General features: G+C 44.7%; 1 protein-coding gene across 2 annotated transcripts in view; it reads right to left on the bottom strand.

Annotated features, from left to right (window-relative positions):
• The window catches only part of LOC126456793 (solute carrier organic anion transporter family member 4A1), a 552,827-nt gene extending 529,341 nt beyond the window's left edge, over window positions 1-23,486 (bottom strand). For both annotated transcript variants that reach the window (XM_050092582.1, XM_050092583.1), the window contains exon 1: window positions 23,360-23,486. In XM_050092582.1, coding sequence (XP_049948539.1) covers window positions 23,360-23,366 — 7 coding nt within the window. In that variant the 5' untranslated portion in view covers window positions 23,367-23,486. The remainder of the gene's footprint in view (window positions 1-23,359) is intronic.
• Window positions 23,487-26,907: the final 3,421 nt, after the last annotated feature.

Raw genomic sequence — 26,907 nt, 5'->3', positions numbered from 1 at the left:
CACACTGAAGATGTATGTCATGAAGCGCTGCTCAGCCCGTTCCATTGCAGACAGCCTATCTAACGGCTTCTAAGGGTAACAAAAATTTGATTTTCTGTATTTGAAATAATTACTGACCAACTTAAAAATTTAAAGTGCTATGGTAAACTGCTCATTAAGAGGTATAATCTTAAGTTAAAAGATTAACACAGTAGGAGAAATGTTACAGTTAGAAACTATGTATATTTATTCTTCTTCATCATCACCTTCGTCTTTTTTCTTGTCTTCATGTCGTATGTACACGGTGTTGTCATGTTAATTATTGGATTTGTCACTGTTAGTGGTAGATGGTTGCCGGACGCTCATCCTGTCGCTACCTCTCGGAGTAGTACTTGCATCCTACGTCCTCAATTATTTGTCGGATGTATTCCATTCTCTATCTTCCCCAACAGTCGTTATCCTCTACCGCTCCCACTAGTACCACGAAAGCTCCACATATCTTAACATACGCCTGTCATCCTGCCCCCTCTTGCTGTCAGTGTTCTCTGTATGTTCCTCTCCTCCCCAGTTCGCGAAGAATCTCCTCATTTGTTTCCAGAATGAGATTTTCACTCTGCAGCGGAGTGAAAATCTCATTCTGGAAACATCCCCCAGGCTGTGGCTAAGCCATGTCTCCGCAATATCCTTTCTTTCAGGAGTGCTAGTTCTGCAAGGTTCGCAGGAGAGCTTCTGTAAAGTTTGGAAGGTAGGAGACGAGATACTGGCAGAAGTAAAGCTGTGAGTACCGGGCGTGAGTCGTGCTTCGGTAGCTCAGATGGTAGAGCACTTGCCCGCGAAAGGCAAAGGTCCCGAGTTCGAGTCTCGGTCGGGCACACAGTTTTAATCTGCCAGGAAGTTTCCTCATTTGTTGTTTTATCAGTGCACCTAATTTTCAACATCCTTCTATAGCATCACATATTTGATGGCATTGAAATGACGAAATAGTTCGCTGTGTAGTTTCATATGCGACTGAGATTTACAGTTATCTTTTCGCACCATTTAACCGCGATTATCGCCAAATGACGCAATACAGAGTGAAAAGTATTTAAACCGACAAACTCTGGGAGGTTGTAGGGGAATCAAAACAAATATTTTCCCCTAATGTCATTTTTTCCTATGAGGAGTATTTAAACCAGTAGAGGAAGGTTACTCTGGCGACAAATTAATTAAACCAAGAAACACTTTTCCATTTTTTCTGACCAAGAGACAACACATTCACACAACCCAATTTCAATTACGGTAGATTTTCAAAAATGCCTCCATTGACACGTAAACAAAGGTTACACCGTCGGAACACGTCCTGTCTGACACGAGCAAAAACCCTAGGAGTATCCTGAATTGTTCCTGTTGCTGCTACTATCCGGGCAACCAGATCCTCTTCTGACGCAACAGGAGTTGCGTAAACAAGGTTGCGCATCTCTGCCCACACAAAAAAGTCAAGAGGGGACATATCTGGGGATCGAGCAGGCTACGGTACAGGACCACCTCTGCCAATCCACGTTTCTGGGATCCGTCGGTCCAAGAATCGATGCACACAACGACTGAAATGGGCCGGCACCCTGTCATGTTGGAACCACATGCGTTGTCCTGTAGGGAGCGGGACGTCTTCCAACAATCCTGGCAATGCTCTGGCGAGAAAATTGTAATAGTGTCTGCCATTTAATGGCCTAGGTAGCAGATACGGCCCAATTAAACAGTTCCCGACAACACCGACCCACACATTAACGAAGAACCGCACTTGATGAACGCTACTAACTGTGGCATGTGGGTTATCCTCGCCCCAAACATGCGAATTGTGCATGTTGAAGACTCCATCACCGATAAACAACACACAGGATGAAAATGTAGGATGCATTTCACACTGTTCCAAGTACCACTGCGAAAACTGTGCTCTAGGTGGACAATCAACTGGTTCCAGGTTGAGGAGACGCTGTAAGTGAAATGGACGTAACAACTACTCTCGAAGGACTGTTCTTACATTCGTCGGATTAGTCGCCATGTTACGTGCAATTGCACGAGTGCTGATTGAAGGATCCCGCTCCACATGCTGCAAGACAGCTTCCTCAAATTGCAGCGTACTTACCGTGCCACGGCGTCCCTGTCCAGGTAATCTGCTAAATGACCCGGTCTCACACAGATGTTGGTACAAAGGTGGTATGTTGTGGGATACGGTGATCAGGATATAGTTGTTGATAAACCTGGTGTGCAGCTCGTCCGTTGTGGTGCGCTACGTAGTACGCACCAACCATATCAGTGCACTCACTCCAGGTGTATCGCTCCATTAGTAAACAGAGACAATGCACTACTACTACATTGGTGGACAGCAGTTGCTTACAACTGAAGAGCGTAATACGCCCTCTAACAACTGAAGAGCGTAATACGGCCTCCACCGATTTAAATAATCCTCATAGGACAAAAATGACATTAAGGAAAAATATTTGTTTTGATGTCCCCTACAACCTCCCAGAGTTTGTCGGTTTAAACACTTTTCACCCTGTATAAAGTCCTTTTTGGCATCTACCCGCTTGAGTACATTATGTACAAAATGCTATCTCTGAAATCTTTACGAGAATAAATCGTACCCATTACTGCGTCTACGATATATCATACAATATGATCCATCATATGGACTGATGGAATTTGCTGTCGACGTATAATCTTCGACGTATAGAGCAACAATGCTCAAACAGAAGTATCAATTAATTCCTTCGAGCTAGAAGAGAAGCTAAAGTGGGTACAACAATCTTTATCCGCGAACAATATATTTCGGTAAGTTGCTGATAGAGACGTACTGATGTCTTTTGCTAGAGGGGTAGACCACCAAGGCAAGGGACGCGTAATCCGTCACGCCAGTTTCTTTGCCTGCTCTGTATTGTGAACGCGGAACTGAGATCAAGAATGAAAGCAGGGCGCAGAAGCAGTAGCGCCCAAGGAAAGCTTGATCCCCTGTTGAATGGCTGCTCCCCGGCGTCATCGGCTTACTCCAGAATAGGCCCAAGGTTCGCAGCTGGAAACGAACAACAGGCAGGGCGGCCGGGATCGTTTTCAAAGTCACGTAATCCCGAGTCAGAAGGAAGCGGAATAGGAGGGTTCCAGAAGGGAGCGTGCGGGTCTTCACCCGGATAAGTATTAACGGTTCTGTACAGCGAGAGGGTGACGCGCCACTCCTGTAATGTCTCTGTCACGACTGTGGGACGTCATTTGGAGTTTGCCTTCCATACGATAACGGAAGGAATATGCTTCTTATATTAGTGTATTCGTCTATACCCGAATCTATGACATGCAAGCGTAACGACGGGGAGGTGAGGTGTTATTGTGGGGTAATGAGTCACAGAGATTAAAAACCTAGGATACTAGAAGAAATCTTTGAACGTACTATTGAATGCTTTACCGTTCATTCGAAAATGGTATTATCATAGTGTAGATATGGCACCCCCATATAAGCAGACAGGGCTGCCTGCGATATAACTAGAAGTTGGAGAGAGGTTACCAAGGCTGTTTCTTTCACCTACTCTGTGTAATATCTATTTGGATGATTTATGTAACTCCGGCATTGTGTTGTCGTAAGGATTAGCAACTGTATTTAGTCGAATTATTTCTTTATTTTTCTAGGTGAGATTGTGTTGATGATAACTAGTTTCGAATGCGTTCGTTCATTATCGAACGATTACCTGAGTGGTTCTAAAAAGATTAATAAAACAATTTTCGTATATTTTTAACTATACAGAACTGTTCAACTACGAATACTATGTACTTAATGTACATAGTATAGTGTATATCAGCAAGAAGGAATGATAATCAAATGTGTAAATTTTGTTGATGACATGGAATTACAAACTGCAAATTAAAAGATAACAAACAATATGTTAAAGGAAATGAACACCAGTTGTGAAGAACACTAAAATAACGATTCTTACAAGGCAAATGCAAGAAAAGGAAAAAAATTGTGGTGAGTTGGTGGAAACAGTTGTTAGCTTGAGGTACCTTGGATGGAAAAAGTCAGTAACATGCAATCAAGAAATTGAACCAAAGATAACTACTGCATAAGAAATGTTTTATGGGAAAAAAGAATGAAGGAAAAGATTAATAAAATGTTGCCCCCGTATGGCAACGAAACATGGACACTACACTAGATAGGGCAGAAATTCTTAGACGCTTTTGAGAGGTCTTTACGTAGCAGTCACGTCAGCTTCATCTGTATTTATAGATCTGTTGGGAATCGATTTCGGTGTTACACCATCTTCAGATCCTTCTGTGATACCATGTGGTAATGTGTGTAGTAGGTTCAAATGGCTCTGAGCACTATGGGACTTAACATCTGAGGTCATCAGTCCCCTAGAACTTAGAACTACTTAGACCGAACTAACCTAACGACATCACACACATCCATGCCCGATGCAGGATTCGAACCTGCGACCGTAGCGGTCGCGCGGTTCCAGACTGAATGGCCTAGAACCGCTCGGCCACAACGGCCGGCTGTGTAGTACGTGATCATCATTATTCAGGATGTAAGTAAATTCCCTTTGGCCTTTACGGATGTCGAGCACTTGTAGTGGAGACTAAGACGGTTAACTTCAGTACAGGAACTCATGTCAGGAAAGTACCGTTTCCCCGGAACACGGAAAATGCCACAACACACGTTCAAATTTCTCGTATTTTCCGCGCCACAGACTAGGGTATTACGTACGCCATTCACAGATCACCTGATGTCCCACGTCGATTACAGGTTTGTTTACATGCCATCCCGCTGAGTTTGTGATCTGCCTAGAGAGTTTTGTTTCTGGTGTTGCGGTTGTGGTATTCATTCATACTCTACTACTGTACCAGTCAGGAGAGGTTGGTACCTGCTTCTGTGCTTGTGGGTTTGGTTTCTACCTTACTACCGTACAATGGTAACCATTCGATTCAGTACAGAATACAGGTTCCAAGTTTATTTCATTTCTAGTTTGTTGCTGTTGACCATGGTGAATTGTATATTTGCGGAATACGCTTCAGTCTGGAACCGCGCTGCTGCTACGGTCGCGGGTTCGAATCCTGCCTCGGGCCTGGATGTGTGTGATGTCCTTAGGTTTGTTAGGTTTAAGTAGTTCTAAGTCCAGGGGACTGATGACCTCAGATGTTAAGTCCCATAGTGCTCAGAGCCATTGATGTTATTGTAAAGCGAAGCAATAGCAGGACTGGTCGTCAGAGGTATCCGGAGCGTTTTCCACACCAGCGGACCCTTTCACAGTCCCTCTTCGCTACGGTGCACCATTGGGCCTCGGGGGACAGGTACATTCACCTCAGCAGGGCAGAGTGTGGTGATCCATGGCGGCGTCGCACACCCGAGTTTGAAGAGACTGTACTCCATGCAGTGGAAGAGGACGCGACGAGGACTGCCGGAAACATAGCAGGTAGACTGTATGTGGATTACCAAACCGTCTGGCGTGTTCTGCATGAGCAGCAGCTTCACCCGTACCACCCCCAGAAGGTACAGGCAATGCAGCCACAGGATTTTGCAACACGAGCGCCCTTCTGCAGGTGGTTCTTGCACGGCTGTGTGGACTACCTCGACTTCTCACGGAAGATGCTTTTCACGGATGAAGCCAATTTCAGGAAAGATATGGTCTGAACACTTTGACAAGGTTCCTGGGAAGATGTGTAATCGGGCTATACCTTCTTCCACCATCTCTCACGGGTGCTGCGTACTTGCGATTCCTTAACGGCGTACTGCATGGGCTCTTGGAAGATGTGCCACTGCATGTGCGTCAAAACATGTCGTTCCAGTGCGATGGTGCACCACCTCTTTTTTCACGTGCGGTACTAGATCATATGGACCAACGATTTCGGCAACGGTGAACAGGTGGCGCTATTGCTCGACTTGAACCCGATATACTACCACTGTGGGGTCCATGAAATCCTTGATTTACGAGATCCCTGTAGCGTTCGAGGAAGACCTTCTGGCGCGAGTTACGGCTGCGGTAGATGTTGGAGGACCACAGATTGGTGATCGCATGTATCGGACCACGGTACGGATCTACCGTATCTGCCTTGACGTCGGTGGTCGTCACATCGAGCCCTACCAAGACGTGGACGCAGACGACAAGCACAAAAGAGTCAGAGAACAACGTGTATTATGCTATTTTGCGTGTAGCGGGAAAGCTATACGTTTCCAGACTTGAGTTCCTATGCTTAACTTAACGATCTCACTACAAATCCTCGAAGTCTGTAAAGTAAATTGAGTTACATCCTATAAACCTCACATAGGATACAAAAAAATCTGTGTCTGCTATGCTGAACCTTCTTTCCTGCTTATGGTGTGAGCGGAGTCAGCACATGGAATTTTGGTAGGAAGTACACAAACTTAGCGAAGTCATAAACACTGACAACACCACAATGTGTACTAATCTCTGTATACTAACCTCTGACAGAAACAGTGGGAAAGGAGACATACTCATGGTCAGTTCTTTGTTAAATTTAATACAGTTGTAATATGCGATGTACGCCTTTTCGTCATGGTATGAAACTCCTAATGTGTGTCAGTCAAGTGTCTTATTTCAACAGGTGGCCGATGCCACAAAACGCAACCACCATAAGCGTAGTATGGAAACCACAACAGTATGTAGCGCTTGTATACGAAGGGGGTGGATATCGTGTGTAAAAACAACATAACTTTTTGCAATTACAAGTTGTCATAAAGTCTTACTATTTAAGTGGTGGCTCCGATTTTTATGGATGTTTTTTGTGATGTTGATTTGGAGGAGAAATTAAGATGTGAAATGGCTGAATAAAATAGGGAATGAGGTTGTTTTACACAGGATGGATGAGGAAAGATAAATACTAGAAATAATTAAGAAGATGGAAAGAAATTGGTTAGGACACTGAACGAAAGAGACTACATCGTAAAGGATACACTAGAAGTAATGGTGCCTAGGAAGAGAACCACAGGAGTAATAAGGTACCAGATAACTGACGACATCAACATAAATGCATGAATCTCAGCTACGACGGAACTGATAAGTTACATATGACACTTACGCAAAAAAAAAGCCAACACCAAGAAGGATTTGTGCGACGTGCATGAAAACTGGTAGGTGTGTTTCTACATCTGTAAGATGATGTCTATTCACATTTCTCGCCAGTCGCATAAGAGTACCTCTAGTAGCACCTCTATGAGGATGCAGATCAGGTTTGCTGTAAATACACGCTGTAACGGTCGTGGGCGTTAGTTACCTTAGAGACTAGACGTGGTGAGTTGATATTAGTCAAGAATGCCTTTAAGGCCACAAAGACACCATTATCAACACCTCACTGAATTTGAAAGAGATCGCGTAATAGGTCTAGAAGAAGCTGTGTTCCTCCTACGATACTACTGAAAGACTTGGCACGAATGCAGCGACTGTTACATGACTGTTGGCAGCAGTGGTCAGAGAATGTATGGACGCAAGAAGAGTGGGCTCCGGACGGTCATGTGGCACTACCAACAGGGATGACCACCGTGTTCGGCGTATGGCTCTGGAGTATCGTACTGCATATGCAGCAACAATTTGAGCAAGAGTTGGCACCAGAGTGACGCAACGAACTCTTACAAATGGGTTCTTCAAGGACAGCTCGGAGCCAGATGGATTGTAGCGTGCATTCTACTTACCCTGACCCAGCGCCATTTGCGCCATCAGTGGTGTCAAGCGAGGGCAGGATGGAGGTCTGTTGTGTTTTGCGATGAAAGCTGGACCTGCCTCGCTGCCAATGGTGGCCGTGTGTTGGTTAGAAGGCCAGTTGAGGGCCTGCAACCAACCCGTCCGCGTGCTAGACGTGGACACCCTGGATTTATGGTTTGAGGTGCCATTTTGTATGACAGCAGGAACACTCTCGTACGTATCCGACGCACCCTGACTGCAAATTTGAACGCCAATCTGCCAATTCTACCTTTTGTGCTGCAATTCATGAACAGCATTCCATGGGGTATTTTCCAACACGATAATGCTCGCCCACATACCATTGCTGTCACCGACCATGATCTACAGAGTGTCGAGATGATGCCTTGGCCTGCTCGAGTACCAGGTCTGTTGCCAATCGAGCACATATGCGACGTCAACTCCAGCATTATCCACAAACATCATTAGCCATGCCTGTATTGACCGACCAAGTGAAACAGGCATTGCATTTAACTCCGTTCCACAAACTGCCAATCGGCACGTGTACAACACAATGCGTGCAAGTTTGCATGCTTGCAATCCACTGTCTGGCGGTTAGACGGGTTATTAATGTAACAGCATTTCAGATTTGCGATGGCTTATCCCGCGATTACATTAACCTGTGATCTTGGAATGTTACTCACTTAAATATGTCACCTAGACAAATTTATTTCTGAAATTTCATTACTCTCATTATTTATTTTTTGTGTTGTGACATATTTTCCGTCACCGTTTTATGGCAGGCCAAATAACGTTTATTGAATGCAGCGCAAGACTTCAAAGTGACACAGACACTTGACACAATTTTCATCATAGTGACCAAGTCCGGGTAAACAAAGCTCGGAATGTTCTATCAAACGTTCACTTTCTCGACGACAGGAATCCACTCCTTGGAGCGTGAACATCCTCAACGTTGGAAAATCTCTTTCGTCCCACATGTTCTTTCAGCTAACCGAAAAGATGTAAACCGCACGGTGCAATTTCTGGACTTACCGATGAGCATCCTCCACGTCTGTGCGGCCTTGATCAAACTGCCGGCATCATTTCACTGGGCTGTGAAGAAGAACCTGTGTGGAACGTTTTGCCCACAAGAACTGTACTGTCGCGCGTACTGCAACTTTGGAGTACGTTTCCAGTCCCTTCAGGACTACACTCGCACGCTGTGATGCACCTGACATCCGTACACCAGCAGAACTGTGTCTGTATGAAAACCAGAACGTGTATTCAGTCACGACAACGCCCCACTCGTGCTGTCCAGGGTCTTAGCATGGGACGACATACTGCTGACTGCTTAAGCGGTTCATTCTGACCACTGGAGACCGTATTGTGGCAGTCAGTCTTCGCCTCTACCGTCGAGCAAAACTGAAGCGCGAAGATCGACTTCCAGGCCACCAGATATCCGCTGCCGCCTCAGCGTTCCGATCTCTGCCATGGTATCTGTGGATGGTCTCGCTGCTGTGCAGCTATCGATACTGGCAAGCCATTGCTGCAGCAGCCAAATACAGGCCTAGCTGTCTCTGCTGCAGCGAGTACATACAAATACCCACAGGGGACAGCATGCACACAATAACGGTTACAGCATGCCTGTCATTTTGTTTCTTTTACTTACGGGGACCTCTGCTGTTCCTGATCTATATAAATGACCTGGGTGACAATCTGAGCAGTTCTCTTAGGTTGTTCGCAGATGATGCTGTAATTTACCGTCTAGTAAGGTCATCCGAAGACCAGTATCAGTTGCAAAGCGATTTAGAAAAGACTGCTGTATGGTGTGGCAGGTGGCAGTTGACGCTAAATAACGAAAACTGTGAGGTGACCCACACGAGTTCCAAAAGAAATCCGTTGGAATTCGATTACTCGATAAATAGTACAATTCTCAAGGCTGTCAATTCAACTAAGTACCTGGGTGTAAACATTACGAACAACTTCAGTTGGAAAGACCACATAGATAATATTGTGCGGAAGGCGAGCCAAAGGTTGCGTTTCATTGGCAGGACACTTAGAAGATGCAACAAGTCCACTAAAGAGAGAGCTTACACTACACTCGTTCGTCCTCTGTTAGAATATTGCTGCGCGGTGTGGGATCCTTACCAGGTGGGATTGGCGGAGGACATCGAAAGGGTGCAAAAAAGGGCAGCTCGTTTTGTATTATCACGTAATAGGGGAGAGAGTGTGCCAGATATGATACGCGAGTTGGGACGGAAGTCATTAAAGCAAAGACGTTTTTCGTCGCGGCGAGATCTATTTACGAAATTTCAATCACCAACTTTCTCTTCCGAATGCGAAAATATTTTGTTGAGCCCAACCTACATAGGTAGCAACGATCATCAAAATTAAATAAGAGAAATCAGAGTTCGAACAGAAAGATTTAGGTGTTCGTTTTTCCTGCGCGCTGTTTGGGAGTGGAATGGTAGGGAGATAGTATGATTGTGGTTCGATGAACCCTCTGCCAAGCGCTTAAATGTGAATTGCAGAGTAATCATGTAGATGTAGATGTAGACGTAGAAATTAATTTTTATGTAAGTAATTTGTATTTATGTATCTATTTTTTATAAATTTGGCTAAACCAATCACTGTAGCATATCTTACGCATGGTTCATTGTCAATTATGTAATGCTGTAGAGGACTGGCAGAGATTACAGTATATAATATGGACTACAGCTGCCTTATTCAGCAGTGACATCCTTACTCCTACGAATCTCGCTTCGTCTGCCGCGACCAGTAGCCATACTGAGGGTAACGTCGTCCTTTTTAATTATTGCAGTTTATATTTTAGACGTTGTTTAGCCATATTTTCACCCTGCTTTAATGAATGTGGATTATTACTGTATTGTAGCGGGAAAAAGGTTGAGGATGGTCTGAGGAACGAGGCCGAAACCGGTTGTTAACGAACAAAAATCTGAAAACGCGACCGAGACTGCTTTTATTTGATTTTTAGCTTTCTACAGTCCCTGCGTGAAAAAAGGTTGGCGGGAAGCGGGTAGATGTGGAGAATAATGAAATTTCGGTTATGGACCAGCGTAATGGCCAGAAGACATCATGTACCAATGTTCCGACGATATTGGGGTCCATACAATGGGAAACGGTTGCAAACGTCTACACGGGCGCGTTGGAGTCACGATGTTTTCGACAGTGGGAAAACAAGTTCGAAATGGACGACATACGTTAGGAGTGTTCAGTGTATCGTTTACAGTGCGGTCATAGGAGACGGTGCACTCAACGACACTCGATAAGTAGTTTGGACGGCATAACCCGCGAGATGCGAGTACTGGCCAAGGTTACGTTTAGGATCGTCGCAGAGGAAATGCGTAAGGATCGTCGATCACTGCATTGAAAGCAGAATTCGTCCACGTGCCCAGCGTTCTTCAGCTGCTTGTTTACGGTCACCCGAGTTTGTTCTGTCACTGTCGTGTGTCAAACATTTTGACGTTTGACTTATCGCGAATACTGCATGCACTATTGTAGAGCAATACGTATACCGTAACCAGGGGTAATTCAGTATTAATGATGTTAGTAAGGTCCACGTGTTTTGATAGATTTCGAAATACCCGCCCAGAATATATGGTGTAACAATACATGTTGTGAATGTAGTTCGTAGAGTTGTGACAGCGCGGAAACAATCACTACCACCAAAAACACTAAGTTAAAGCCGCGCGGGATTAGCCGGCGGTCTCAGGCGCTGCAGTCATGGACTGTGCGGCTGGTCCCGGCTGAGGTTCGAGTTCTCCCTCGGGCATGGGTGTGTGTGTTTGTCCTTAGGATAATTTAGGTTAAGTAGTGTGTAAGCTTAGGGACTGATGACCTTAGCAGTTAAGTCCCATACGATTTCACAAACATTTGAATTAAGTTAAAGTGACAATAAAAATGTTTCGTCATACTCACGAAATCAAGAGCTAAACACACGGAACATGTTCTTTTAACTCACAAACAGGCTCATTTTTCGCATATCATCACAAAAACTGAGAAAAATGGAAGTAGATATTACCAGTGCAGCAGTTTGGCAGAAGTAGTAGCAGCAACTGAATCGTAATATTAAGTGAGAAGATAGCTCAAAGATTAGTAGCTCAATCTCGAGCTTATATTTTCATTTCATCGAGAGTACAGTAACGTAAATAATCCCTCTACACTGCAAATGAGAAGCGGTATAGAAATATCACCTATGCTAAACAGTACAGTACTGTAGGAAAATTAACTGCAAGGTATGCTGTCAAACGTGTGTTTTTCTACGAACATTTTTTTTGAATCTGATTGCTACAACCCCAACCTAATTGTAATTCTCTCCGATATTTCTTAAGTTTTACAGCAAAATAAAGAGAAATCCACTGTTGGTGGTGCTACATGACCGAAACTTGAGTGAGTAAAAACTGAATAACAAAAAATTGTGTCTTGCTCTTGAGTACATAGTGAACAAAAAAACTGTGATTTTCTGTAGGCGAAACTCTCAAAATTTATTTAACCACATTCCACACTCTGTACAAGTCTAAGTCAGTCTCATAATGAGTCACTTGAGGGTTGACGAGGATCATCCCTAACTGTCCTGGGGCAACGTTATATTGGAATTGGTTTATCATTGCATTTCATCCATCTGTTGGCAAATGGCAAATTTGTCGATCACTTCAAGGGCCATCAGTGATGGTTGCTGAGCGTAATGTTGAGTTTGCGCTTTTGTGGTAGAGTGTAGGATAAAAGGGAGATAAAAGGTGAAACCATGTGCCTGTACAATGTCTAACAGCACCAGAAGGACCGCCCAATTTCGTCCTCATCCGATGGATAGTTCACCACCAACAATGTCACAGGCCCTCACTCTGTGAGACTTTGCACAGAGGAATGGAATTCAATCTACGATTTTGACGTACGCTATGGGGATAAAAACCTTATGCCAAACACTGATGACTAAAATGTTCTTCTACCCCCAGAATTCGAGCCAGCTGCCACCGGTACTCCCCTACAGCAGTGCACGTTAGGAAACTCGGTTAGGGAGGCAGTCTACACCGTCTGTCATGTAAAATAGAAACAAAAAAGCTGCTGAAACACCAATTTTTAACATCTTCAACTTTTATAGACCTGAGGTCCTCAGTTGCGTATAATATTAAGGTATACTGATAATTATTATTTTAGGACAATCACAACTGAATAAAACATAACTTTCATCCCACACGCGTTTCTATGTCACCTAAATGGTATAAACAAAAATATGTACATATTCCAGGCCACTGAAGATGCCTAGCAAAGAATAAAGGCGAAAGCGTGTAGCGCAAAAACTATTTTTTATTTAGCTGTGAAGTTGTGATTAGACGGTCCCAAAGTAATATACATCATTATAGAGTAAAAGTAATTTTTAACTCTGTAACTTAGGCCTCGGTTCCTACTTTTGACAAATCGTTCAATATGAACCGATCTTGCTGTTAGGGACTGTCGTTTACAGCCTAGTTAAGCCACTGGAGGGACAGTCAAGTCACTGATGTTGTGTCCAATTGAAAGGCTTGCGCTAGGCCACTGAACCAGACGAAATTATTATTCTCTGGAGATCAAAAGAACTGTAAAATGTTTTAAAAAAGGTGTATGCATCGTGCGGAAAAAGGAAATTGACACTAAACAATAATAAGTGTAAGTTCATCCACATGAGTGCTGAAAAAAATTCCGTTAAATTTCGATCACGCAATTAATAACACAAATTTAAATTAAACTAAATACCGAGGGATTACCGATACAAACAACTTTAATTTGAACCATCACACTGCAAATGTTGTGGGGAAGGCGAACCAAAGAGTGCGTTTTGATAGCAAACATTACGAAATTTCAAACATCAGCTTTCTATCCCGAATAACAAAATACTTTGTTGACTCCATCTACATAGAGAGAAAAAAATCATCGTCATAAAACAACAGAAATTAGAACTCGCACGGAAAGATTTAGGTGTTAGTTTTTTCCCCGTACTATTCGAGAAATAGTTGAGATTGTTCTATGAATCCTCTACCAAACCCTGAAAGTGTGAATTACATAGTAATCGCGTAGCGGTAGATGTAGTGTCATATTCAACTCTTTTTCCGGGAGGACGGCGGGTTTATATACCCATCCTGCTAACCAGATTTAGATTTTCCGTAAATGGCTTAAGGCGAACGCTGGGATGGTTCCTTTGAGACAGTACGGCCGATTTTCTTTCCCATACTTACCCCAGTCTGAGCTAATGATCAATCTCTAATTACATATCCGTCGACGGAACGTTAAACACTAGTTTTCTTTACATTCATACGTTCAGTTGCCTGCTAAGTCATATTTTCTGTCGGCATAGAAATAAGAAGTTATCAGATGTCGCGAGTCCGCCAAGTGGCCTCCGAGAGACACACGATTCTCATTTAAATTCCGAGAAATAGGACACTGGAACATATTAACATTTCAGAAGCATGCTATTAAGAAACAGAATGAGAGAAAAAAAATTATGCTGAGTGTGGAAGCAAATATCTCGTAGGGTCGTTACGTTCATCGTTTTGTAATGACCACTTAATGACCGGTGTCAAAGCGAGGAGCTCTGGTAAACATCCCAGTTAAGTAAAGGTCGTCGCATTTTATGTAAGGTGAATGCCCGGAAATGCCGTGTCGAGAGAAAGAGTAAACGTCCCCACTACAACGACGTCATTGAAAAAATTATTAATGTATTCTTGAGTATGAGAGACATTAACTCTATCGTTCGTTCAAGTAATGTGTTAACCTACTCTCTTCGCTGCCAGCGTGTCGTATACGACACATGGAACTGGTGACCTGTTAAGTGCAACAGAACTCATGTAACGTCAGAGATACACTCGCCAATAATTGGTTTACCTTCTTCAAGGTGTCATTACCTAATGCAACAAGTTTATGCGCTCGGTTTATGTAATGGAAATATTAGAGGGACACATATGCCGCTAGTGCTCTGGAGCTGAAGGAAAATTGGTTATAATTGAATTTACAGTTAGAATACAGTATGAAGAAAAAAAGTAAACCGGTGCAAGTATGTAGAACTGAAGAGTTAACGGCCGGGCAACACGTTTTAAGGATCTCGCATAGTTTACTTTCCGTATTATCTGCTACTTATAAATATACTGAAGTCGGGCGATGTTCCCGTACTGCCACTTTATCCATGCAAAGAATTCTGTCTTACACTTTCAAACATGCCTCGAATGTTTTGAATAAGCATGGACTCCAGGACTCGTGACCGAAGTGGAGAGCAGAGGTTAATACACTGAACTCTTCCGAGAAGAACTGAGTACACTTTCCGGTCAGGTAAATTTGATTTAGGTTTTCTGTGGATTCTCGAAATATCGCAAATAAATGGTGGGATGACACAGTATGCGAAGCGGAGATGTGAGATACTTTGCAGCGCCTCGCAAAGTCGATTTGCCATAATCGACTTTACAACCACCTATCGTATTTATTCGCATTAATTAGGGCACTGACTTCATGAGTAATGAAATTTATTCCTACCTAAAGCGACATATGAAAATGAGTGGCAGACCAATGCTCGAACCAGGATTACCCGCTTATCGCGTGCGGTTGCCACCTAGGCTATCCAATCACACTTTCCCGGACAGATCGAAACTACCGTATGTCACACTCCTATCAATTTCTCCCCATAAGTGTACATCTATAGCTATTACAGTTAAGAAAGGAAGGAAGGAAGATTAGGTTTAACGTCAGTCGACATCGAGGCATTAGATTGTGTCAAGGGTGGGGAAGGAAATCCTTTTCAAAGGAACCATCCTGGCATTTGCCTGTTGCGATATAGGGAAATCACGGAAAATCTGAATGACCGAACGCGGATTTGAACCGTCGTCCTTCCGAGTGCGAGTCCAGTGTGTTAACCAATGCGCCACCTCGCTTATTTGTGATAGTCAAGTTGAATTTCAGGAATATTTCATGAGGCGTTTATTAACAAATTTGTCGCAGTTGCAGTACATGTGTCTGGCTGTTTGGCGACTAGTTCCGAACCAACTGGTTCATTCTCAAGCCTGACCTACGGACACTACAAAAATAGTACTTAGCTGTCAGTGAATAGTGAATATAAATGTCGGCGCATGCTTTAAAAAAAGGAATAAATTACAGTATTTGAAGCTGTAGTCCACCATCAGATAAGAATAAGTATTTGAATAACGTTAAGTTTCGGATCAGATAAGAATTTCCGGAAAATCATAGCTCCCCATGTTTTGTTGAAATGACTCTGAGCACTATGGGACTTAACATCTGAGGTTATTAGTCCTCTAGAACTTAGAACAACTTAAACCTAACTAACCTAAGAACATCACACACATCCACGCCCGAGGCAGGATTCTAACCTGCGACCGTAGCAGCCGCGCTGTTCCAGACTGAAGCGCCTAGAACCACTCGGCCACAATGGCCGCCCCCATGTTTGCTCAAATTAATAACGGCTGTGAACGATTACCATACTGAAGATGGACGAGCAAATAGAGGTCTATAAAATTGAGGTCATTGAATATTGTTATTGAAGTTTCCACTGTTTTTTGTTGCGCTGGCTTGCAACACAATAACAGCTTTCCTGTAACGCGTAAAAGATCTATTTCTCTCTACTAGAGGAGTTAAATTATAGAAAATTACAAGTTACTGGCGTAAATAGCTGCAGAGGATATCCAAACTGGTGTCATACTATTTAATTTTAGACAGAAAAACTATAGTTTGCTGACATCTTGCGGCTATCCGCAGTGGAGCACCCAGCAACAATTCGCAATAATGTTGACGTCAAGACTGCTTTGACACGTGTGCTCCCTCATATCGAGGTGCAAAGCCCTTGCAAGACACTGACAATATGAAGAATATTTGTAAATATTTCAAATGCAAACGTATCCCGTCTGGAAAGGTTTTCGCAAGTACTGTTATTAGTCCTAGTTAAACGTGACATTGAACCAGAGGAATTTACGTTTTGAAATCGTATCTCATCCACAGTATGACTGTTCATTCGCTTAAGAAGGGAAAGTAGTGTGCGTTCTACGTGATCAAGGAGAACAGAAAAAATCCTTTATATCACCGTATGCTGTCCATTCCTGACCACTGCATTTTATTGCCGCGAAGCACATCCTAAATCTGACGCACCATACCAGTCAAGTACTGAGACAAAGTTGTTGTGAAAAAGCACCGAGGCTTCTTACTGATAAAACAATGACAACACGTTACTAGCTCACACCGTAGTTTGCTACATCTCTGTTAATCAAAGAACGTCGCCTCGGTAAACCAGGCTACTTTTTGTAGAACAGGGTGCAATGGACACGTAGAACGATCCGTGGCCTATCACATTTTCCTTTTAACAGAGAGTGCAGTAGTTGCGCTAAATGGACGGTATATATTAGGGCTTTAATGATTCTCGGAGTTCACGTACGCCTCTCATTAACGGTGTGGAGTTTCTCAAGTTGTGAACGTATCCGTAGGTATTGTTCAAAAAATTTGCAGCAACCTGGGACACACATTTCCTCTAGCCTTCCTCAAAAGTTGTGCGCTGTTTTGCATCATGGAAAATTATTTTACTGCAGTGAATGGAATCGGCAGGAAAAAATCAAGGCTCGTTTATATGATTGTCGGTTGAATTTTCCATGATTTCCCACAAATCATTCCGGATGAATGCTGGGATGGCTGCTACTTAATATGCCATGTGCAGCATCTACCTCTTTTGTGTCCTAAAATGCGGGGGACGGTTTCTTGGCGTGTGTTTCAAGCGGATGCATAAATATCACCCAAACTCCTAGGGGTATCTGGATTTACGAGTAGAGAGTTTAATGGACGAGGAACAGTGCATCGCAGCGTGCGATAAATTGGAAATGTGACTCGGTCAGGGACCGGGTCGAGATGGGCGAAGCGGTTAAGGCAAAGACGTAAATCCGGGTTCGAGTATCGGTCCGGCACAAATTTTAAGCTTTCGCCATTGCATTATGGCTGGCCGTCACGGTTTCTCACCTATCTTTACCTTTTCCTTTCCTACATTTCATGTTTACATCTACCACTTTGCCTGTCCGTTATTTAGACGTATGTACTGAAGTAAATGTTTGAGCTGAATTTTGTCGGATTGCGTTACTGACACAGCACTCCAGCTGAATAAAAACAACCAAATAAGATCCCAGTAATCAAACTACGGTCGTCCGTGAAGAACACAGGCACGCAGAAAGCTCACGTACAGAGGCAGCTCAAATTTTAAGAAAACGGCATCGTCTAATTTGCTGATAAGACACTGTAAACCATAGATGACAAATATCAAAGCACTCAACAGCATTCCTGAAAAACCGGCCAGTTCAGTTAGCACAGTCGGCGTCCAGCCTGATTACACTGGGCGACTCTACTAAAAGCTGTCAGGGGTGTTTTCTCCGGTGTTTATTTTATGCGAAGCGCAGCGTAGCGAGTGAGGTGGCGCAGTGGTTAGCACACCGGTCTCGCATTCGAGAGGACGGCGGTTCAAACCAGTGTCCAGCTCTTGATTTAGGTTTTCCGTGATTTGCCTAAATCCCTTCAGGCAAATGCCGGGATGGTTCCTTCGAAAGGGCACGGTCGACTTCCTTCCCCATCCTTCCCTAATCCGATGGGACCGATGACTTCGCAGTTTGGTCCTCCCCCCCCCCCCCCCCCCTCCGAAACCAACAAACCAACCGTAGACGGAAAATGACGGTATGATTGTCGTTACAAAGAAAACATTTTTGGAAGTGGAATTTTGTGTGCTAATTCGATAGAACGGTGCGATATTTTGTGTAACGATACATGTTGACAGCGACAGTAAAAGAGAAAGAGGAAGCAGTACTCTAGCAGCGACTGAATAGCCCTACTGCATTGCATGACTAGACTGGGCGAAGCGGGCAGCCACACTTTTACGGGAAAAGTCGGGCCAGCAAGACGCGGACAAAAAACGTTTATCGTTTCGACATGTCCTTCAGGACATATCATTAAACAGAATACCGCACTATTACTCGATGAAGCGAACTTTAGACCCGAGCAAAGCCAAAACCCAGTTGAGAGCGGAACGCGCGTTTCCTTGGCAATTAAAGCACGGAAAGCGAACGCGGAAAATATCTTCGCGGGCAGCCGTGACGCCTTGCTGTTACCATTATTGCCGGCCGGTGTGGCCGTGCGGTTCTAAGCGCGTCAGTTTGGAACCGCGTGACCGCTACGGTCGCAGTTTCGAATCCTGCCTCGGGCATGGATGTGTGTGATGTCCTTAGGTTAGTTAGGTTTAAGTAGTTCTAAGTTATAGGGGACTGATGACCTCAGTAGTTAAGTCCCATAGTGCTCAGAGCCATTTTTTTGTTACCATTATTAACCCTAGAACACTAAAGGGAGGGGAATGTTACATTGTTACTGAACCATCGTAAATTTTACTACTCCAGATTTTATTCAAAGGAAGTCATAGTTTATAGTTTATGCACTACTTAATTGCTTTTATAAGGTCTCCAACAGTATATTCGGGAAGACGACGGTTCAACCCCGCGTCCAGCCATCCTGACTTAGGTTTTCCGTGATTTCCCTAAATCGCTTCAGGCAAATGCCGGGATGATTCCTATGACAGGGCACGGCCGATTTCCTTCCCTAATCCGATGAGACCGATGACCTCGCTGTTTGGTCTCTTCCCCCGAATCAACCTCATACAATAGTATGTCACATACAAAATAAGTACAAAATGTCCTTTTTTACACCCTATATCGACAATAACATATTGGGGATAAGCGCGAATTGGTGACAACTGCAATCGTAAATTTTACGGAGGTTTAGCAATCTAGGATTAAAATTACGGTCGACGGGAAGGAGAACAGGATGACAGTGCTGACGGAAAAGATGATGTGACGTGCAAGCAAAATGTTGAAATTGCGTAAGTCGACAGTGTCCAGATTACGGCAGACGGGACACAGCGCTGAACGGAAAAGGATTCAGGTACCAGTTTCAGAAAAGAAGCTTCCCAGAACAAATACACCACTGACGATATGAGTAAAAGTGTTATTAGGCAGCAATTTATGCGATATCATGATCAACACAAAGAAATATTAACTGTGCCAAAAAACAGCTTTTGTCGCTTGGAATTATACCCAAGGCTAGCAAGGAAAGTCTGAGATAAACCTGTCTACGGAAATTCCTTTTAAAATGTGCCACGATATACGCGCCATGTCAGTCAACTAGACGACAGTTTCAAAAAAGAAATACTGTATCAGATTTTTGCAAAAAAATGGTCACTGGGTTATTCATATGAAACGTAGATCATACTTAATTTCACTGTGAATAAATGTCAAAGTGTTAGTGCGTGACGGTATTGTACAAAACTGCTGCTCAACGTTTATATTTTATTTCATTTATTTACTGTAATTGGCTTTCAGGACGCGCCCATAAAACCATTTCATCAGTGGAAGGTACAATAGTGTGTTGCGACAATTCAGAGGGTTGGGTTGGGATATTTGGGGGAGAAGACCAAACTGCGAGGTCATCGGTCTCACTGCATTAGGGAAGGAAGTCGGCCGTGCCCTTTTGAAGGAACCATCCCGGCATTTGCCTAGAGCGATTTAGGGAAATCACGGAAACCCTAACTCAGGATGGCCGGATCCGGGATTGAACAGTCGTCCTCCCGAATGCGAGTCCAGTGTGCTAACCACTGCACCACTTCGCTCGGTGACAATTCAGACATTAGGACCAAGCCATAACCTGGTACGAAGTTACATATGCTTAGATTTGTCATGTGAAGCCATGCTGGCGATTTTCGTGTCAGTCATGACGGTACGAATATTAGAAGAACACAACACTCAGCCCCCGAGCGGACAAAATATCTGACCCAGACGAGAAATGTTTAGTTTTTATGCTGCCTGGCACTGGCGTGTAGACAGCGCTCCGCATCAGGCACGACTACAGAAGGGAGAGGATCCTTCTTCTCAAAAATACATTTTAGTACAAGAGTTTATAGTGTCAGATATATAATTTTCCAAATTTAACAGCTAATTTTCGGAGAAAAGTAAGAGTTCTGAAAATGGCGAGGAATTTTAGGAAATTACAGATGCATTTAGCAAGCGATTCTTTTCAGATGGTTGTGCGATGGCCTGCGCCCACATGGAAGGCTCACTACCTGACCGGTAACATTTCAGCCATGTAAAGGCACACATACCAATGCTGACAGTATCGGCTATCAACAACAAATACCGGACGGTTCGTAAGTGCACAGGTAGAACCTGAAAACATCAAGACGTTGAGGAGCGGGGGACAGAAAGGGAAAAACCCTCTACTAACAAGGGAACCTCCTCATCGCACCCCCCTCAGATTTAGTTATAAGTTGGCACAGTGGATAGGCCTTGAAAAACTGAACACAGATCAATCGAGAAAACAGAAAGAAGTTGTGTGGAACTACGAAAAAATAAGCAAAATATACAAACCGAGTAGTCCATGTGCAAGATAGGCAACATCAAGGTTAATGTGAGCTCAGGACCGCCGTGGTCCCGTGGTTAGCGTGCAAAGCTGCGGAACGAGAGGTCCTTGGTTCAAGTCTTCCCTCGAGTGAAATGTTTAATATTTTCAGTTTATGTGAAAACTCTTATGTTTTAATCACTTTTTTGGGAGTGATTGTCACATCCACAAGAAAACCGAAATCGGGCAAGGTAGAAGAATCTTTTTACCCATTCGCCAAGTGTACAAGTTAGGTGGGTCGACAACATATTCCTGTCATGTGACGCACATGCCGTCACCAGTGTCGTATAGAATATATCAGACGTGTTTTCCTGTGGAGGAATCGGTTGACCTATGACCTTGCGATCAAATGTTTTCGGTTCCCATTGCACAGGCACGTCCTTTCGTCTACTAATCGCACCGTTTTCCGGTGCGGTCACAAAACACAGACACTAAACTTATTACAGTGAACGGAGACGTCAGTGAACGAACGGACAGATCATAACTTTGCGAAAATAAAGAAAATAAACTTTTCACACAAGGGATGACGTGAACCAAGGACCTCTCGTTCCCCAGCTTTGCACGCTAACCACGGGACCACGGCGGTCCTGAGCTCACATTAACCTTGATGTTGCCTATCTAGCGCACGGACAACTCAGTTTGTATATTTTGCTTATTTTATCATAGTTCCACACAACTTCTTCCTGTTTTCTCGATTGATCTGTGTTTAGTTTTTCAAGGCCTGTCCACTGTGCCAACTTATATCTAAATCTGAGGGGGGTGCGATGGGGAGGTTCCCTTGTAAGAAGAAAAAGTGACAGATAGTCAGACTTCCCGAACTTAAGTGGGCACTACTGGAATAAACATTCCCCTCATTCGTATGCTAACGAATGCAGATCTCACAATTGCAGCGCTAAGTGAAACATTGCTAATGGTGAGTAGTTCCAAGAGTCTGCCACTACAAAGTTCTTAAATTAATTTTATGACGCATGTTGTTCTCAAATTTTCAGACGAATGCTTTTCAAATGTAATATTTCTATGAACTGCAATTTCTTGGATGTTATGCCAACGCAATGTACTAAGTAGTGATGTAAAGAAATAATACATGTTCTGTACATGGCTACACTCCATGCAAATACTTTCAGAAAAGACTTCCTAACAGTTAAATCTATATTCGATGTTAACAAACTTCTCTTCTTCAGAAACGCCTTTCTTGCCATTGCCAGTCTACATTTTATATCCTCTCTACTTGGAAGAGCAGTTAAACGGAATGGACAGTGTACCACTGGAATAAACATTCCCGTCATTCGCACGCTAACGTAGCCATAATGTGCAGACCTGTGTTCACAACTGCAGCGCTAGGTGAAACATTGCTAATGGTGAGTAGTTCCAAGAGTCTGCCACTACACGGTTCTTAAATTGTATGACGCAAGTTGTTATCAAATTTTCAGACGATTGCATTTTAGATTCAATATTTCTATGAACTGCAATTTCTTGGATGTTATGCCAAAGCAATGTACCAAGTTCTGATGTAAAGAAATAATATATTTTATGCACGGAATTTTATTGTTATTGTTATTCAAGTCATAGATATATGTGGCATGTTAAAGGTGCGGGAAGCCTCAATTATATTTGTGTGTGTGTGTTTGGGGAGGGGGGAGCAGTAAGAAACTTTGGGTTCCTCTGACCCACGGACGGAACCGTGGATCAGCGTCTCAATCTCCAGTTGTAAGAATACTTCAGTGTACGCTGTTACTACCGCACCTCCCTTCCCCCTCCCACACGCTCATCCTGTTACTCGAGTGTAAACATGGGGGTACTGCCACACTGACCAAGTACTCAGTAATTTAGGGCCATTCCGTTCATGGACTGGATGCCTGACTCCACCAACACTCGACAAAAAAACCGAATTACAATTAATATGTTTGTTTGCATGACCGTAATACGCAGCAGCTGCTATGTATCAGTAGCTGATTTTCCCTGTCTTAAGGTTACTGCAAATTAAGAGCATTTTTCGCCACATACGTTTCGTTTCCGGTCGTCATTGGTGGTATTGGACTGCAAAACATGTAAACCTGAGGCAAAAACACCAATCACTTACGAGTAAAAGCGAAACGCCTTTGATGAATAATGCTCCTATATTGCTGTAAGTTTAAGTCGGGAAAGACAATAATAATTTACACAAATCACGAACACCGGCCGAAGAAATGCGCCTGGCGACACTTTAGTGGAGACCCCCTGCTTACAAGGCAGCGCGCACAGTGGACAGTAAGCTGTCGTGGGCGGCTTACCTTGCATGGCGCCGGCCCAGCACAGCCAGAAGAGGACCCACTTGGCGGTGCGGAAGCGCTGCAGCAGGCGCGGCCGGAAGAAGCACCAGCCGCAGCGGGCGTCGGACGAGCCGCCCCCGCCGTCGCCGCCGAGCTGCGAGCTTCCGCCCCCGCCGCCCCCGGGCTCGCCTCCCGCGCCACCGCCGCCCCCGCTGCCCTGCAATGGCAAGAAGCACGTCGGCATCGCTTCTTCCCTACGCTGACATCGGCTCGTCGATCCCTGTAGCAGCTCCCTCCGACACAGTACAGTTCGCCAACAGTTCACGTCGTCTTCATCGCAGCATCTGCTGCCCGAAGTCGATCACAGCAGAGAAGAAACGCTACAGTCTAAAAACGTCCTTAGCATCACCTCCGCGGAGTCGTAATTTTTCGCACTGTCACTTTGCAATGGCACAGTCAAAATTTCTCAAGTCTAGCTTTAAAAATTTCAAAACCTTCTCACAGTCAATAATTCACCCTATCTGCAACACTCCTTCCTCTAAACTTCAGCAAAGTCTTGTAGTATTGCCAACGCAAATACTTTTTCGCATGTAACAGAAAACTGCCAGGGGCAACAGTTCTCTAAATAACGTGCAGACGGTCTTAAAAGTCCTGGAGAATAATATTATCGGCCGTTATGCGCCGATACGTTAGCTCCCCGCTGCCATCCGCGGGTAAAACTTGCGTTATTGCCAACGCAAACACTTTGCGACACCCAAACTAATTTTTCGGTAGTAATTCTCCGAATCACATCAAGACCGCTACAAATCTTCTGTAGAGAAACATAATATTGTCACTGTTACGCGAGGAAGCTTGTTCTGGCCGCACTGCTATCCCTGTCACAGCGCTGCTTTTTTAATAAGACGAGCGGATTCCTACCACAAAAATTCTGTCACCAACTGATACGCGTAGATCAATGGCCACGTATCATCCGTATGAAGATTGGTCTGTTTATGGCTCCCTTCTGCATCAGGTGGACCGGACACTGGATTTTGGCACAGTGTCCAAACAATGCGTATTCTCAGCACACAGGATGCACACCTACGCCTCCTCTTCTCAGAACTGACGGCTCTTCGGCCGGCTCCGGTGTGGGAATGCTTAATCGGCACACCTTCTGCGCGCGAGATGGAGCCGCCGGCGCACTGAACTCACTCGAAGAGGAAACAACTGACTCTCCTCCGTTTGTTGTCTCTCCGCCGCTGATAACGTCCACTTTCCCCGCGTCAACTATTTCCGACGCGCTGGCTCGCTGCGAGCACAGAACTCGTCCTTCGGAGCGCGCGGGAAGGCGCGTTTGTGTGCCGAATTGGTTCACCCGCACGATACACACAGCACGTGGCCGAAATCCTGCGTGTATTGATTTCGCCAGAGGAGCAACAAGTCTCCCTCCTAGCGGGCCACGTGGCGTAGAACGCCGCCGCACGCGCAGCAGGCAGCCTGGCACGTTGACCGTCACGTGTGCGTGTGACACACTTGCACTTCGCAAACTACCGCTGAGGACGGCTGAAGACGATGCTCGTAGCTCCGTACCTCTGCTCGTTCCCAGTGACTTGTAGGTGCGTCTCCCTGAAAGCGGGGATACGTCACTCGGAATGGCAGGCGCTATTACAGAACAGTTCACAAATCAGGCGGCAGGTGGACAACAGTTATGCGAGCCAGCTGTCTCTTGCGTTCCGTCACGCTGCACGTCGTTAGCATACCGTTCAGAGAGTGACGCGCAAGGCCACTGGAAGATGACAGGAAACGACGGCGTTACCTAGCCATTTTCTGCTCTACCACCTCTCCATACTAGCACCCGTTTCGTAGTCTCTTTACTCAAACGGATCTCTTTATCTTTATCGCAGCTAAAAATATTCCTCCTCACTGATTTAATACCTCAATCACTGTCACAGAGAGGAATAGTTCTTTACGCTATCACCTGTGCTACATTCCAGCCGTCTGTATTTGAACAACACGACTATACAATTCTTTTTTGTCTCCGGAACACTTCAGTGCAGCTTTACCATCACAGTAGCAAAGTATTTGTTGTGGTGGTTAGCCAACGACTCTCTCGTAAATACGTAGCGATAGCAGCTAGTTGAGAATGGATGAAATAACCAAACAAAAGTTTCAGATTTACTTAATTGTAGCACAGAATTCAAAAGCTAATAATGTTCGAGGTAATATTCGACACCACAATCATCAAACGACGGGAAATGTCATTCGCGTGGTAAACAGCACAAGCACTTGGCGTCGCTGCGACGAGAGTTATTTCCTGTAGCTGTATGTGTAATTAGACGATTACAGTAACAGCAGTGCCGTTAACGTATCGCATAGGTATACTTATTGCTAGCACAGATTCAAGATCTAACAATGTTCGAGGTAATTGTCACGCGACGGGAAATAAATCTTTTTCGCCTGGTAAATATGACAAGCACTTCATGTGGCTGCGACGAAAGGTACCGTCTGTAGCTGTTTGTGGAATTACACGATCACAATGAAAGCAGTGCCAGTAAAGTTTCGTATAGCTGTTCCTCCAGTAATAGCCGAATAACTGCACAGATAAACCAGCGATCGTCACAAGTCTCTGGTCCGTCCGAGTCTCGGAACAGGCGACGTGCTGCGACCTGAAGTGCGAAGAGCTCCGAGCAGCAGGTGAATCTCGTGGCGTGGTGTACCCGCGCGGAGGACGCAGCCGCCGGACGCCAGCCGTGATCCCTCAGCCGCCCGCAGGGTGTCGCTGTAGCGACTGCGGCGGCTCGCCCCCTCGCACGGCATTTATACCGCGCTGCTCCGCCCACCGGCGACGCCACGCACCCACCACCGAGGTGCGCATGCGTCGCCGGCGACGTCGGAAAACATCGCCACCAAACAGTGGAGGGCCCTCGTCCGTCCACAGTACCTTCCCCCTGCAGCGACACTGCTACGACGGTCAGTCGGAAAGTAGTGCTTTCTATTTTATAATTTTTGTTTTACAAGAAACACAAGTACTATCGTGTTGAGGTTGTTGTTGTTGTGATCTTTAGTCACTGGCTGGGTGCCCGAGCGGTTCTAGGCGCTTCAGTCTGGAACCGCGCGACCGCTACGGTCGCAGGTTCGAATCCTGCCTCTGGCATGGATGTGTGTGATGTCCTTAGGTTCGTTAGGTTTAAGTAGTTCTAAGTTCTAGGGGACTGATGACCTCAGAAGTTAAGTCCCATAGTGCTCAGAGCCATTTCAATCATTTTTTTGTGGTCTTTAGTCCGAAAACTGGTTTGATGGACCTCTCCATGCTGCTCTATCCTGTGCAAGCCTCTTCGTCTCCGAATAAATACTGCAGCCTACAACTCCTGGATCTGCTTACTGTTCAAAAATGGTTCAAATGGCTCTGAGCACTATGGGACTTAACTGAGGTCATGAGTCCCCTAGAACTAAGAACTACTTAAACCTAAGGACACCATACACGTCCATGCCCAAGGCTGGATTCGAACCTGCGACCGCAGCGGTCTCGCGGGTCCAGACTGTAGCGTCTAGAACCGCTCGGCCACTCCGGCCGGCCCTGCTTACTGTAT

This window comes from Schistocerca serialis, chromosome 2 (assembly GCF_023864345.2).
Source record: "Schistocerca serialis cubense isolate TAMUIC-IGC-003099 chromosome 2, iqSchSeri2.2, whole genome shotgun sequence".
Lineage (NCBI taxonomy): Eukaryota > Metazoa > Arthropoda > Insecta > Orthoptera > Acrididae > Schistocerca > Schistocerca serialis.
The sequence above is the reverse complement of the archived record's forward strand: the minus strand, read 5'-3'. Positions and strand labels throughout refer to the sequence as shown.